Below are 16,968 nucleotides of genomic sequence, written 5' to 3'. Positions count from 1 at the left end.
ATCTATCAATATATGAATCTTAAGTTACATGTTTCAAAGTATCCTTCCTTTGATAGTTTTGCCCAAATTGTTTGGAAATATTTCGGTCCTTCAATCTCCATTCTCAACATGCAACGAACGAGAATAACGCATTGAACGTCTTACTCATTTCAAATTCCAATTAAGTGAAAAATCATGACGAAAAACGCACCCAATGCTCCTAGAGGGCGGACTTGTCGTATCCGTGTTTATCTTAGCACCAGTTTAAAACGAAGTTACAGCGACAATACAGGATCAGCTCTTTCCTTCCGAACATGGCAGTAACCTCAGGTTATGAGTCTAATTTGATAAATTTATAGATTTCCTCAACTTTTTCTGTTTAGAAAGTCATCAGTTTGGGGGCAATCTTCCTACACAATCACTGGACTTAATCCGTTTAAACTGAATTAGCGAATCGGTCGATCTGACGCCAGTTGTTTGAACAGTTACGTCCTGTTCTTTCGTTCATGTTTTCCTTTCCGCTTCACGTTGATCCAGTAACACATTTTAGCGCCACAAAGCATATAATTAGTAGCTAATCTGAAGTTGAGAGACACACAGCCTTAAAGCGTTATCCATCACTTAACGATGAAAAAACTGATAACTTATAACTTAAATGTGGTTTTAATACAAAATTAACGTTAAAGGGTTACGCACAGGTTAAGTAAATTAATGTTTTCCAGTAGTCACTGTATAAAAAGTATATTTATCTACTCTGTTTCTGTCTGGACGAATAGTTTATCGGAGGTCAGTGGACATTCATAGAATCTGCATTCGAACGTCTTTAGATTACAATAATTGTACCGTTACTTAAGTAATATGTTAAACGATTACGAATCTGTACATGATACGTTCGGGTTTTGCGACGTGAAGGTGTGCGTGCTTTTGTTGTGTCCTTACCAAATACACGTGCCCGAATGATTTTATGTTCTCAAATACATTGTTGACTAATATCACAGGTCATTTATGACGTGATGTCTAATTACATCCTAATTTAATTACGTTTTAGAAAGATTCATTGTAAACTTCATGATGGATACCATTTTATAATACCATTTTTAATCGTATCCAATGAGTGAAAGCCGGTTATGTGCGTTTTGAAATACACGTTGTCATATAAACGCTGTTTATTGAGGGCGAATGTAGTAATTTGCACACTATTCAAATTCAACGTTTATATTTGGCATGGCATACAATGTAGATTGAATTCAGTCAACATGAATGTGGTGCCAAAGTCAGGCACTGCCTGATGTATTGTTGTGGTGACAGGGTTATCGATGTGTTGCCATTCAAGAGTTTGCGCCCTTTTACACATTTCATGTTGGTAATCATAACATGATAACTTGATTTTCTTGCAGAGAATATAAGATTGCTGTGTCCCCTGCGTTAATTAATTCGAAAATTTGATAATGATCATGCTTGACCAGATAGAAAATTGGACGTCGACAATTTGATTAACTCTGGGTTCAAGTGATCAAATTTTGAACGCCGACAATAACTCGCTGATACTGAAACAATTGGTGCATATTGTAACATACTCATCAACGAATTCGAATACATCGTTGATTATGTTTACAAAATATTCAATGGGTGCCATCTCTAGAGTTTAAATTTTGCCCCTTTTAATTTGTTGTTTGTAAATGGGAACTTGAAGGAAAGTGAGTCAAGTGTGTATGTGGCAGTGGTTTTGCTGCACCAGGTAGTAATGTTGATTGTGGCGTTCATTCAAACTACCTCATTCGAGCCGGACAAACTATCTTGAGGAAGCAGTTTCTAGAAAGCCAGCCGTACCTTTATAAGAGATGACCCGTGAAGATCCGGGGTAGAATAGGTCTTCGGCAACCCATGCTTGCCGTAAAAGGCGACTATACTTGTCGTAAAAGGCGACTAACGGGATCGGGTGGTCAGGCTCGCTGACTTGGTTCATGCATGTCATGGATACCAATTGCGTGGATCGATGCTCATGATATTAATCACTGGATTGTCTGGTCCAGACACGATTATTTACAGACCGCCATCATATAGCTGGAATATTGCTGAGTGCGGCGTAAAACAACAAACAAACAAACAAACTTTATAAGAGACAGATCTAGACGAGAGCAATTCTAGGCCTCCTTCCACGATCTGACTTGCGACGCACGCATCTACTTATAATTACCCAGTGCGGACGGGATGCGTATTTGACTTATCTACCTGCTTCAAGCACTGTTTCCTGGATTCAAGAACGGAGCACGTGCTTCATCTAAGACATGCGACTGTGACAAATTCTGGACATTCGTGAGTGCACTTACCAATATAAAAGACCCTGTTATTTATTGCTGCTTACACATATTTGACCCACTGTGTTGCCTTTTATGATTGTAAACCTAATCCTGTGTATTTCTATAGAGTTTGTTGCTTGTTGGTTAATCTTGTGTTGTTATTTACTGATTTTACAATTTAGTTCTGAACGAACCAATTTCTGGGTTAATTTTCGCGTTTCAACTTCTGATTCAGCACGTGACAACTGTGTCCGCATCTCAAAGCATTCAACATATATATCTAGAAATATGCTGTCACATTAGCATATATAAACATTTATCCTTCCAGTGCAATTTGTGAGTGGATAATTGACACGACAACAGGGAGTTGATCCTCTGGTAGGTTAATATTATTAGAAGATCCTGTCAACACTCTCAGCGATCACTCTAATTGTGTAATAAAATTAGCAGTCCGTGCAGGGGCCAGATGTCGGACAGAGTCACTGAAACCAGATGTTTGTTTTGTATAAGTATCCTTCAATGTTCATTATTGCGAAACTTGTCCAGAAAGTGTGTGAAATTTACTGGGTCCGATAGTCAATTTCAATGGGATAAAAATATGTTTTATGATTTGCATGCATTAACATGTGTAGCAAAGCGCATATCCCCGTGATAAAATGCATTTTTGTATATATACTAACGGAAAAAAATAACCGTGCTTCCTACAAAGTGGTATATATAGCAACATACCAACATGATACTGAGTCATCGTTTGATCAATGTTTGGGGAAACGACCGGCCATGGCAGTACAGCAATGATATGCTGCCTCACTTTCACCATGTCGACCACTGACTTAACATATTGAAGTCAATTTTACTATGAGCATCTTTTCCTGAAGTTACGGTAATGCTTTAATGCAAGATTTTGAAATTTGATCTTTGAATGATTGATATGGGACAGATCCTTATCTAATGGTGGCCGAGGGACATATGTGTAAATAGAAACTGGTGCCAAATAGTGATTTTGATAAAACGGGGGAGTACAAACCACAATAGCACCACAATCGCTGAACCGAGTTACGTCCCTTAGGCGTGCCACAGATCTCTTATAGTCGGTTTGATTCCAGATACCTGTGTTTGTGGGTTCCACTAAGTCTAAGTTACTTCGGATTTCCCCCCACATCATGTTAAGACGCCGTGAAACAATTGTTCAAAGCAGACTTACACGCAAAAATCGCTTTCTTTCTTTTTCTAAACAAAACGCAATTTTAGAATTAGTTAGTATCTGTGTTTGAAAATATAAACTCATTTTTTTCACAGTGAAAGTAGGAAGCTCACAATAGTGTGAAAATGCTATGCCGTTATGAGGCCTTCGTTTTTCGAGCTAAAAAAGGCCGAGTTATCCCCCTTAGATTATGACGTAATTGGTGCCAATTCAACTGGGTCCCTGTCTATTCTCAACGCAAAAGATATCAAGTACCAGTTTGCGGTAAAACAACATGGCCTACGACACACTCCGGCGCAGTGGTGACTCAGCATAACACTATGCTGGCTGGTATCTGAGACGCTAGAATCACACACCTGTACCTACCCCACGTGAAGCGGCTCTAACAAAGCATGATGACGTCATAATGTTTATCAATTGGCACAATGACGTCATATGGCAAGAGGCATAAGCCATGGTGTTTTTGTTCTGGAAATAGAACACTTGGTAAATGTGAAAAATATAAATCGTTTTAATGCAAAAAATATGTTAATTAATTGTGATATTTTTATATTTTTGTCTATGACACTACTAGGTTAACACTTTTAATGTGGAAAAAGTACACGAAAAATAGGTTCATTTCCTTGTGAACTTGCCCTTTAAACCAACCCCAAAATTTTGGCCAGCTGTGACGAGTCCACGGCCTCCACGCACGATGTGTACAGCCGATAGGTAGGGCATCCTTAACACCTTCGTATATACATTGTGCCTTCACTGGAACGTCCGGGTTATTCGTGAGTGAAAGTTCTCTTTTCCAAGTGATTAGAACCCCACTGTACATGTGTGTGATCGTGGGCGATGGTGTGACCTTGTGGTTTTAACGTTCACTCATGATCATCACGCCGATGCCCCGGTTTCGATTCCTCACGTACAATGTGTGAAACCCCTTTCTGAGCAATATACCCAACAGATACCGGAGAAGAGAAACCTCTACATTCTCAACCACAAGATCACTAAAAGTGACACGATACTATAAATGTAAAATGATGCCAAGTAATACGCACATAGCTGTACAACAGGCTAGGTTTACGATTCACCGCCTGTCTAGAAAGACAGAATGTACACAATCGTGCATGCATATCGACCAGACCATTTGTAAATTGCCTCCTGACAACTGATAATTTGTGTACTCCCAGAACGGTTTTGTCGACAAATGATTCATCGCAATCCATGGACCACCACATTGACCATGATTATCAGATTTTGTCGTCAATTATTTTGTATTCCTTGAGGGTTATATTGTCACGATTTAGCAAGAGGATACGGGAGGTGAGCCATGCTACTCAGGACACCAGTGCAAATAAGGGAATGGTTGAGTCTGGTCAGCTGAAATCACACTTGTCCTATTTAGTTAGCCACTGATCAAATCTTCGATCAGCATCCCCCGAGTACTCTAAGAGTGTTTGTCGCTTTTCTCTGTGTCTTAGATATATCAAAGACCCGAACATCACCTAGGAAATTGGAACTGAAATACAGGAAGGGTGCAGGAAAGAGTGAGTCGTGTTTAAAATAACTAAGTATCAGGTTGTAATGGATTTAACATGGCATTGTCCCATCCAATCGCAGTATCCGTTTCAATCATGATGTTAGTTTGTAGTGTTATACAACTTACAAAAGTACTCTCCAAAAGAAGTAGGGCTTCGTGAAACATAAATGTTATGATCTGCCGTCAGAAGAAAGACCAGCGTTGAAAAAGAACTGCTAGAGATCCTCCCGTGCACGTGGGTAGAGTCATTTTTGACTTGCCACCAGTGGGGCAGGATACGCTCACCTTTTCGCGGACACCTTGTATCACCACTTTTAGATAGTGATTCATAAACACATGCTCATGATATAGTCGGTATTGTACAATCGAGATTTCTTACGAAAGTATAAAGGGTATTGTTCCAAGTATTCATTTGACAGCTCTGTGAAAGGTCGCTCTGACTGGAGAGATGACTTACAAAAATTTAACTTATTTTCATGATCAAATGGTTCATTCGTTATACCTACACAGGTAAATATCCTAGTTTGTATCTGCGACGATCAAGTCATCTCAAACGTTCATATCTTTACTACACTCTCCCTTCTTACCCCTACACCCTTACAATACTAGACAACATGATCTGTTGATGGTCATGTTACACCTAGTCCTTACTCTTTCTTATCCATCCATTACATCACTCGATACCTCTGTACTCATCTGTTATTATCTCATTTCCTTTACGTAATTGGAGGAGTTTACAATGTAGTGTTCGTAAAGATATGTGAACTTAAGATGCCACACCGTATATATGTGTGAATTGTCATTGAATTGTAACTATAAAAACAATCACTTGTGGTGCACTGTTTCTGAGTCATATGGGTTTCATTATAACCATTATGCATGATATACCTATTCTACTACTCACACATGTAAATACTACAGTCATGGCATCACAGGTTAATTGTAGCAATATGAAAGAATCAGGTGGTCCTTAACTCTTTTCGGGGGCACGGGTGGCCCACTCGTCTAAGGCGCCGCGATTCGTGGTGCAGAGTTGCGTCCCTTGGGCACGCCAGAAACCTATGATTGTGGGTTCGAATCCCGGTTCGCCCCGATTATGTTTCTAGGTTTGTCAGCACCAAACCCGTGCTTGTGGATTTCACCGAAGTGGTAACGTCTGAGACCTGCATCACTTCAGGCTTTCCTCCCACATTAAGCTGTCAAGCCGCGATATAACTGAAATACTGTTAAAAGCGGCGTTAAACCCAACTCATTCACTCACTCACTTAACTCTTTTCAGTAGTATATATCCTTTGCCTGAAATACCACCATGCGAATTACAACCCAGCAGTCTGACCCTGGCCTAATCAGCCAATTATTTGGCAAACATTTGATACTGTTTCGGCTCCTATTCGCGTGTACCTTCTCTCTCCGAACACCTCAACATGGCTTCATTTCCGTAATGGTTATATGTCCTGAAAGTGACACACGATTTCTCTAAATGGCTGATCAAGTATCGACCTTACACACATTAATGCGATTAAGGGACATGGGCTCTCCAATTGATTCAAGACACCATCGCACATGATTGGATTTACCCTAGGAATCCATAAAGTTTCATTTGACATACCCCTTGTCCACGATACTCCAGATTAAAGTGATAATCGATATGAAAGTAACCAAAAGGAAACTATACCAATGAAGTATCAAACTTTAGTTTCCAAGTTATGGATTCAGCCGAGAGTTGATAGACAAGAGACGCGAGTGTCTCAAAGAAAAAGCACGTGGTCGATATAGCATGTGAGTGAGTGTGGCAATATTCCAGTTAAATCATGCCGGGGGACATCAGAAATGGGCTTTACACATTGTACCCATATGTGGGGAATCGAACCTGGAACTTCGGTGTGACCCCACCGCCCAACATGGTCAAAGGAGCATACTCAGTCAGTTTGTTTCATCCATTTGTTTCTTTGCAATGACAACATCTAAGAGCAGCTATTGTTCGCAAATACCTGGTATCATCACTTTTGGATAGTGATTCGAAAACACATAATGTTGATGTTGGGAATCGAACAACGGACTCTTCTTTCAGCTTTCTTATGATAATGGAAAGGGTTTTGTTGCTTCTAGCTAAAAAATGTAAAACAATAATTTTTTGTAGTTCGCCTGTTTATTTAGTTAATAGTAGAAAATGTCAACATAGACAGTCCCTTTCATTTATATTCAAATATTATTTCAGTGCAAATATCGAGGACTTGATAATGTAAAAGGAAAAGAAGTTCGCAGAGCCAAAAGTGCATTTGAGAATATTTTAGAGCACGGCATTGGTCGAGTATGCCGCCATTGGTCGAGTATGCCGTTCTCGCTTATGTCAAGTATTAACCAAATGTTTATATTCTTGGAACACAATGGCTGGGTAATGGACATAAATAGTTTGTTATTTTAATATGGCTCCCGTGTCGACAATCTTGAAATTAAACCTCAAACAAATCTGTGTGTAAGCATTTTTGTGAACAAGCATATATAGTTTCACTTCTTTGGTACCGTGGTTTTTGAGGTGATGGTGTTTACATTGCAGAGAAATGCATTTGTGAGAATTTCAGTGCATGTACCAAACGCAAAGGTAAAAACTTATAAATACGCAAAATCACATACACAATGTGTTGAGTATCAACTAAACATATATGTGCATCACATTTCACATACTTTGAATAAAAAGACTGAATGTTGGCCATGAATTGTCTTTAAAACGTGACTTTGTCAGGTGAGCTAAATATTTTGTTATTTATCCGCAATATTAGCAAGGTTTCATGGCCCGCAAAATTACATGCGATTTGTGAATGTATGCAAATATATATTACCCCTAGCATAGATGACGCAAAACAACCAAAGCACGTTAAAAGGAGGTCCATTTTGTTACCTTGTTTGGCGCTCGGCATTAAGGGGCTAAAACAAGGACTGGTCTGCTCGGAGTCAGTATACTGTGTCTGAGTGGGGTATTCACATTAAACTGCGGCATGGTATCTCATTGGGCTAGCACTATAAAATCGGCATAAGTCTGGACTAGTACAAGCAGCCACACATACACACACGTGCATGTACATCGCTATATAAGTGCAATAATGTTGGACGCGACCTTAAAACCCATTTCACCTCACCTCACAATATGTGTGCTGGATGATTGTGACCTGTGAAGATCAAGGTAAGAATAGGTCTCCAGCAACCCAGGCGACCATGCTTGTCGTAAAAGGCGACTAACGGGATCGGGTGGTCAGGCTGGCTGACTTGGTTGATACATGTCATAGGTCCCAATTGCGTAGATCGTTGCTCATGTTATTAATCACTGGATTGTCTGGTCCAGACTCGATTATTTACAGACCGCCGTCATGTAGCTGGAATATTGCTGAGTGCGTCGTTAAACAACAAACCAGCCAACCAACCAGCCTGGATGATTGTATGACATCGTACTCCGGTACGCCTGATGTCAGTCAGTGGTCAGTCCAGAACCGTGTATTATACTTGCCGCCAAGTCATATACACGCTCCTGTAATTTTGCTGACAGCCGAGTAAAACCGTCTATTTAAACTGTTAAGGATGTCTATACTGTAAATACATGTTCTTACTGTTTGATAAACAAAATATGAAATGAATAAATATATTGAAGAACAAAGGTGACAGTAGCATACAATATTCTTCACACTTTGATAGCCCTACATTATGAAATATATGTTTAAGGCATAGACATGTTAAATTCCCAACTATCGAGGGAAGTGTTCGTGCGGTTAATGCATGAATGTGACAAAACAATAGTGTTCATGAAATCAGAATAAAATAGTTCCAGAATTTATTTCAACAATATCGCAGTCAAATCTTTGTAAAGCATATAGAAACTCAACATTGTTATAGCATAAATAGAATATTATTTTCGGGCATGTCGTTACTGTAGCCTCACGTGTCACTATGGATGCTTGTGTTCACTTCGTTTTGACAATTACATTCACGTCCCAGATACATCTGAACTGGTAAACCACAGTGCCCATTCCTGATGGTTAACCTGACATCATGCTGCTTCCTGTTCACATGGACCTCCATCAAGTAGCACATACTTTCTCTTTCTGGCTCTCGATCCTTTTCTTTCCGTTCTTTTCGTACAATAAACTCGTCGGACTCGCTGTTACTTGGTCTACGCCGGGAGCACCTGTTGAAGGCCATCAACAAACCAGTTCTGAATTTCGGGCTCATCCAGATGTAAATTATTGGATTATAACAACTGTTACTCATTGCAAGCCAGTGACACAGCAACCAAATGATAGGCATATATGGGTGATCGTATATGAGAAAGTCATGGTCACCAAGAATGGTTATCACATGTATTGGGAGCCAGCAGAGAGCGTAGAACACTACGACGGTAATCATCATCCTTATCATCTGCAACAAAGAAAAAGAAGTGTTTTTAACAATGCTGAAGAAAATACCATGTTGGAGCATACAAGTTGCTATCGATATACAATAGGAAGCGCCGCGAGAACATAAACGATTCTTACGAGGATTTAAAGAGATATCTCGGATTGTATGCTTCTCTGATTCTCTTTGGAAACTGTAATATCACTGATAACAAAAAGTCTTTTCAGCACAATTCCTCTTTGATGTTTCCTTTACAATTTTAAGAAAAATGGTTCATTCTTTATTATTAGTGCTACATATCCCACCAAATTATCAGCTCTCTGAACCTCTTGGTTTCTGAACAGACGATCATTGTGTCTCAACACTTCCCACAACTGAGAAAAATGTTTTCCTGTTTCAACAAGCATACGTCCATTCATTTTTAAAAGTAATCACACAGTCCGGTAATCTGAAACATGATTTTGGTACTTAGCAGCACCACGTGATTTAGACTGGTTCAGACAATATTCCAGCTATCTCATGATGTCAATCACTGTCAATCTGAGTGCGGCGTTAAACAACAAACAAAACAAACAAAAACAACATTATCATGATTGAATCACATTACGGGCATGTACATTTAGGATGAATACATCTAAATCTGGTGGTGCTGCTAAATACCAAAAGCATGTTTCAGATTACAAGACTTTGTGATTACTTTTTAAAATGATTTTATATTTTCGTGTTCTATTCTTTTGAAACAAAATTAACGCAATGGCCAGATCCTAATAGGATCCTAGTCATTATCATAAAGTTATCGGACGAATAGACGACGGAGAAACTGGCGACAGGCAATGATGCCATAATCTCACTTGGATCCGATCAGCTAGATTCATAAATGCCTTGAGAAAGACAGCCAAAAGAACTGATGAAATAGGATAGGCACTTTTCACCAATAAGGGTTGCTCAGACTGAAGTATCACCAATGAGTGATGCTATGGCGAAAACGGAAAACGAGATCTTTGCATTTTCAGAGTGCGAGTAACATGTCTAATGAAGACATGTTTGATGTCAAGTTTGTTGTCAAGCAAAACAAATTCCATGAAATAATATTTAAAATCTTGGCACAGTCTCCTACAATGTATCCTTCAAAGCGCGTGTTAACTGCATACACGTATATATCACATGTACTTTGCAGTACATAGCAAATTGTAAGATATATCATATATATTATATATCATATGCAGCTGTTCACATATGTATGTTGGTTATTAATGTCTAGTCGCAAACGTATTTAGATACAGGATACCCGTCGATATTCCATTACACTCAAATGATGCTTCAGTCTTGGCAAGCGCGTCTGCCAGCATGCATACGGATTACTTTCTTTAGGTGAAATTAATTACAGTAAACTACGGTTATAACGAACTCAAAGGGACCACTAATTTTAGTTCGTTATAACCGTAGTTCGTTATAAGCATATATATACAGCATATATACAGCCAATGGCCAGAACTAAAAAATAAGTTCGTTATATCCGTCAGTTCGTTATAAGCGTGTTCGTTATAAACGTAGTTTACTGTACTTTCGTTGGTATAACTGATACGTAGCTAGAATGAAAAAGTAGCTTAATTGGTCTTTGCCTCTGGTAATGTAAGAAAATGTTTATATGTTATAATAAATAATAAGAGACATAATAAATATAATAAATAATAAGAAGAAATAATCTTTTACTCGGAACGTTTGTCTCACCTGTCATCATCATGAACTAATGAATTTATAAGATGTCAGAGTTAATTCCAGTATAGGAATGAACGTTGTTCTAGGAATTATCTATCGTAAGATTTACACATGTATATTGTTACTATGTAACTACGGTATCATCTCTTGCAAGATAGATTGGAATCACGTAACTTTGGTTTTCAGACAGTTTAACCCTCATTAATTTAAAAACATGCTCTTTTCACACTAACATATGGTCTGTCAGATAAAGTAATTTGCAAAATAGATGCATGTATCAAATCGGATTAACAAGTAAAATCATGAAGGATGTTATACACATTAGCATTCGACATTAGTTATCTTCACTCAAGCGTGAATGTATATAACACATCGAGAAAATCTACGAATCATATTATTTTTTCAAATTATTCATGAAGCATTTAAAGAAGACAACGACACCAGCCTGTTAGAATCGAACTAGATACAGGATCACTTTAAATGGTTATCAAAATGGACCGTCATATGTTCAGAAAAGTCAAACGGATGGTTTTTATATAGGCTTGTTGAAATCGAATTACTACATGGCACTACATGTCAGAAATAACTAGAATTATTCCAAAGGTTAAAGATGTTCGTGTTTCCACGCAAAACTAAATTTCATTTTCAACTCAGCTGTACATCATCTCCGCGGCTTTCATCCTCTCCTGTAAAAATCAATTTATTTCGCCACTTAGTAAATCACCATTACACGATTGGTACACGTTCAATGTTTTCAGGTGTTTTGGAACCTATACTGTTCTAAAAGCAATCGCCATCTGCGTGTGCGGCTTTTGTAAAATGAACTCATTCACAGTTTTGCCCACTGGTACAATTATCGTCCCTGCGAAATGTCCCAAAGACGTCAGTAACTCATCCATTAATGTCCCACACCTAATCTCCGCCGTGAAAGGGATTACATGCTTGAAAATAACAACCGTCCTTCCCTGCTGCACCTGCACACATTTCTGACCAATTGTTCAAAATGTCAGAGTAAGCTGTTTGTGTGTAATCGTCAAGCTAGGCTTTTTGTGAATAACTCACACCCACTGTCCTGATATATACTGAACAGCATTAAAAACGCACCACCGTGAAAATGGTTGTATTTTTATCCGGGCTTAAGTCATATGAAAATAAAATAATATATGAGTGAATGAGAAATATATACGACGTCCTGGACGAAGCATGAAGAAGAACAGCTCGTCAAAACACATTCCTAATTTTTTTGTGAGCGAAATCGCCAAAACGCAACAAATTGCGTGCACATGATGGAAAACGTGTTTTGTCTCACCGGATCATGCAGAATAGGGCTATAAAAGACAGACTTTTAAAAGCCACATCACTTGTTGCTGCAGACGTAAAGGGTACTGACACAAGAAATGCCAAGATTAACAGCAGAGGAACGTGAACGTGTCTTGGGCATGCTTCAAGTTGGTACGTCAAGTAGAGTCGTTGCACAACGGTTTCAATGCCATCATTCAACAGTCTTCAGGCTACTGAGCAGATACCAGCAGACATGACCCCCAGAGATCGACCACGGCCGGGTCAACGTCGTGTAACTACACCACGTCAGGATCGCCATATTGTTCATGGTGTCATGGTGTGGGGCGTCATCAGTCATAACCATCGAACAGAGCTCCATGTTTGTCGTGGAAGAGTTAATGCCCTTTACTACAGGAATAACATATTGGCAAATCACGTCATCCCATTCTTTCATCAGCGCCAGGATATGCACACCTTCCAGCAAGATAATGCAAGAGCGCACACAGCACGTGTTTCAACACAGTACCTAGCGAACAATAATGTGCCTCTGCTTCCATGGCCAGCCCTGTCACCCGATCTATCGCCAATTGAACATCTATGGGATTACCTGGGTCAACGCCTCTCACGTTGTCCGCAAGTACAGAACCTGAGAGAACTTGAAGATACACTACGTCAAGAGTGGAATGCCCCAGAACACTATTCGCAGACTTATTCGATCAATGAGAAGACGTTACATGGCCTGTGTTGCTGTCAATGGTGGACATACCAGATATTGACTTTTCATTTTAACCCTATGTGTCTTACACTGATGACGTAATTGTAATTACTGTGTGGTATTCCTGTTTCCTTTATCGTCTTTCTAAATAATCCGTCTATGTCTGTTCTAATCAAAATTGGTCATTGCTCAAGTTGTTTTTGTAATATTTCAAGATTTATTGCTGGTGCGTTTTCAATACTGATCAGTATATATTGTGTCTTTGATAGCAACAAATACAACTTAATAAGTATATAATAATGAAAGGTAAATCGGTTATTCGGTTACGAAATTTCGATGTTATAAGCATATTTACATATTGTTTCTAATCGCAACAAAATTATATTTACTGATGCCAGCGACTGATTTTAAGTTAAACCGAATAAGAAAACAACAGACCTCTTAGCATTATAGCATCCGAAATGTCCATTGTACGACTATATCATAAACATGTGTTTATTAATCACTACCAAATAGTGATGAAACCAGGTGTTTGCGAACAGGTGAGCGTATCCTGGTCCACCGGTGGGACAGGTCACAAAACACATGCAAAGGCAAGTTAATAGTTCACCTGAAAAAAACATAGGAATATATAGTACAAATCGAGGTAGGAATTGTATCGGACATCACTTTTATCGCTGATGCATCACATTTGGAAATGTCCTCAACGTGTCTACCATAAAACCTTTTGAAAGCTCTTCTGAGGCCTTGAATGTTGTAACCCTGATCAAACCATTTTTAAGCAAGAGTCGTGAGACGCTCTTTATAATCTAGACGAAATGGACATGAGATTGTCCAGTCATTACATGCGATCTTCCATCTGTACTTTACGAAAGAAATGTAACAAATAAGCAGTCACATCAGGGCCTCTGATTTGATCAGGGCCACCAGTGTTTCTTAGCACCATACAGAAAAGAGGATTATTTTAGCTCGTTGGAGGCAAATAATGTGATGATTCTTCTCGGGTCACTTGACTGTTTGAGGCCGTTCGTTTGCAATTTTTTAAAAAGTGGATGTAAGTGACAATTGACATATTACTGTTTGGTCTCTTTCAATATAATCCTAGAAGTCATCCCTAGACCAATTACAATGTCTAGTCACTTCGACCTGGCTTGTGTTTCTGGCATATAAGGGCCTTAAGTGAATGCACATGAATAAAACATGCCTCTGTCACTTTTCTGGCCTCTTTAAGTAGCTGAATGATTGAACATCAATGCTGTCCTCAATTTCGTGGTGTGGAAATACAAAGAAACGAAACTCTTTGACTGATCGGGATATGACTTCTTTCCTACTTTGATGACACACTGCCGTTGATACATTTATGTTTAATCAGAGTATATAATTCTTAATTACTGTTTTTTTTCAAAACCTGAGTATTGATCTAACGAGACAGATTAACGCAGTTAACAACACTGCGGAAATATTCAACTTCGATATCCGACCGGATATCTGAGATATATAGTTGATGGAACAGACAGAAAGAATTAATGACCATTAATAGATATACTGAACCGCAAAAGAAACGTCACCATGGATAGATATATGAGACACCTTATTTGTCCAAACACTGTAAACATACTTTGAGACATATTAAGAATATGAAACTTGGCAAAACTGATCATCAAGGTTGAACTTAAAGTGTCAAATGTTCTTAAAGTGAAACACAACACTAGTCTATGAGCATATGGCATCTCGTGTGTCCGCCATGTGAATTGATGACTGCCATGCAACGTCGATACATGGAATGTGACAAATTAACCTTATTTACGCGTCGCTTTCGATGTTTTGGATACAATATTTGCATTGAGGATGTTACGATTTATCCAGTTCTGCAAGGTTGTACCTACCAATGATACTTCTTGGATTGTAAATAGGGTAAATATGATAAAGTAATCCGAGATCTGCCACACTAATTCTTCAGGTCTATTTCCTGGTAACTGTTTATGACAGGGATTGTTAATAGCATCTAGTTGAACTTGCAATTGATTCTTGGAAGCAGTGAATGAATGACTGAATAGCAATAAGTGCAGGTCTATTTTGTCTTAAGTACGTGTGCAATAGCACACCGCGGTCACAATGTGGTGATCGACCGTGGATCCATCTTTCAGGCTCGTTTATCCTTCTGCATCTTACACGTATACCTGAGCACAAAGGCTGGAAGGAGGTACATGATTATGCTTTCGCTGTCAGGCATGGATCAAGACGCGCATTATCGGCAATGGCCATGTATTCGATGGACTCAGTGTCTGAGAGCGTCCACCTTTGATTCAAGCCATCTTTTATGGCGGGATATACTGCGCGAAGTATTGGATTAGGGTTGAATAACGGTGGTTACTGTCAAATAAGGTGTGACAAAGAAATGGTTTAGTTCAATATGTATGTTCCACGACTGATTTGTCTCCCCATTTAGTATAACAGGATTATGTTCTACAGACTGAAGTTTTTGATACAGTCAAAGAAGTTATAATAAATTTCTGATACTGACTTAACACCCACATTTGAATCAATATGAACCTTTTGGAATTAGGTATATTCCTTGTTCATTCATATTTCTTACGATGGAGTGGAGATGGTTTATTACACTATCATTAAATCATTAAATATCGAACGTAACAACGAAACAATTATGTACTGATTGACTGATACCAGAACAGGTCTATCGAACCGTGATTTGTGTTTTAAGCCATTGCCTGGGATTTTGAAATCATGCCTCTTTGCGCGGATCTTGCAATGTAATAACAATTGATTAGTGTCAACACTGATTTTCAGTGGTCCATTCATATACCTTTCATTACCATTATGCCTTTCACGTCCTGTTTCAGCAAATAATCGAGACTGATTAATGGCTTGCGTTGACGTTTTGAATAAACAATCTGTATAAACGTTACTTTACAGTTATTCTCTATTCTTCACTTCAACTCGGACACCTTAAGCTTGGTGACAATAAGAGTTTTACATTATAGTATCAGTTTTAACGGAATAATATATACATCTGTCTATATAACAAGTATGACTCTCCACACTTTGAAAAAGTCGTCTTCCACACAAACAAGATAAAGTCAGTCGCGGAATGTTTTATAAAGCCAAATCACGCTTCACTTTCACTTCACTTTTCCCCTTTCCCTTTAACCTTCTTGGCAGGGCAGATCATGCTCCTTCGTTTTTCCGAATTCATCCGCGCAACATGTACAGTGATCCGCGAGTGTATGTTCTTGAATGTGTCTCACTTTAAGTGTTACAGATAGATATGAACAACCTGAATGCCTTGACGCTTCTATCAACTGAGGAACTGATTCAATTTTTACCCATGAAACTTAAGTCATACAGTTATAACTATTCATACATAACGAGTGTACGAGTGACAAAGTGGATACAATATCATAGGGTAGCCTGTATGTAATTGAGTAGCAGAATCCAACTAGCTTCAAGCCAACATGACTGATGGCAGTCTGAAATGGGTTTAGGACAAAGGATATCCCACAGAGGGCCCTTCCGTGGAATGAGACTCGGGCCATTCCTCTTGGTAAGCAGATAGGAAATGTAAAGGATTTATTGTAATTAGGTGAATCCGAAAGAGTCCACCTTCATCTCAACCTCCGTTCGATATACTTGATAATTGGAACACATATGAACCCATTTCGATCAATGTTACAACCTGCAAGACCTCAGCAAGTTTTATGGCAGACATGTAGAGGACACGATGTACGATGCAATTTCCTATTTCGACTTGCAGCATATGTTCCCGGATTTTTTTTTCAGGTGAATAATTGACTTCCCTTGGCATGTGTTTGTGACGGATGTCACAACGGGAGCAGAATTCGCT

At 38.9% G+C, this 16,968-nt stretch overlaps 1 protein-coding gene across 1 annotated transcript in view; it reads right to left on the bottom strand.

The window, feature by feature from the left end:
- Positions 1-8,799: 8,799 nt before the first annotated feature.
- Positions 8,800-16,968, bottom strand: part of LOC124137393 (RYamide receptor-like) — a 67,570-nt gene continuing 59,401 nt past the window's right edge. Inside the window, exon 2 of the mRNA XM_046503678.2 lies at positions 8,800-9,415. Within this exon, the coding sequence (XP_046359634.1) occupies positions 8,936-9,415 (480 nt within the window). The 3' untranslated portion in view covers positions 8,800-8,935. The remainder of the gene's footprint in view (positions 9,416-16,968) is intronic.

The sequence above is a fragment of the Haliotis rufescens genome, unplaced genomic scaffold, assembly GCF_023055435.1.
Source record: "Haliotis rufescens isolate VD_foot unplaced genomic scaffold, xgHalRufe1.0.p SCAF_20, whole genome shotgun sequence".
In the NCBI taxonomy this organism is placed as follows: Eukaryota; Metazoa; Mollusca; class Gastropoda; order Lepetellida; family Haliotidae; genus Haliotis; species Haliotis rufescens.
The sequence above is the reverse complement of the archived record's forward strand: the minus strand, read 5'-3'. Positions and strand labels throughout refer to the sequence as shown.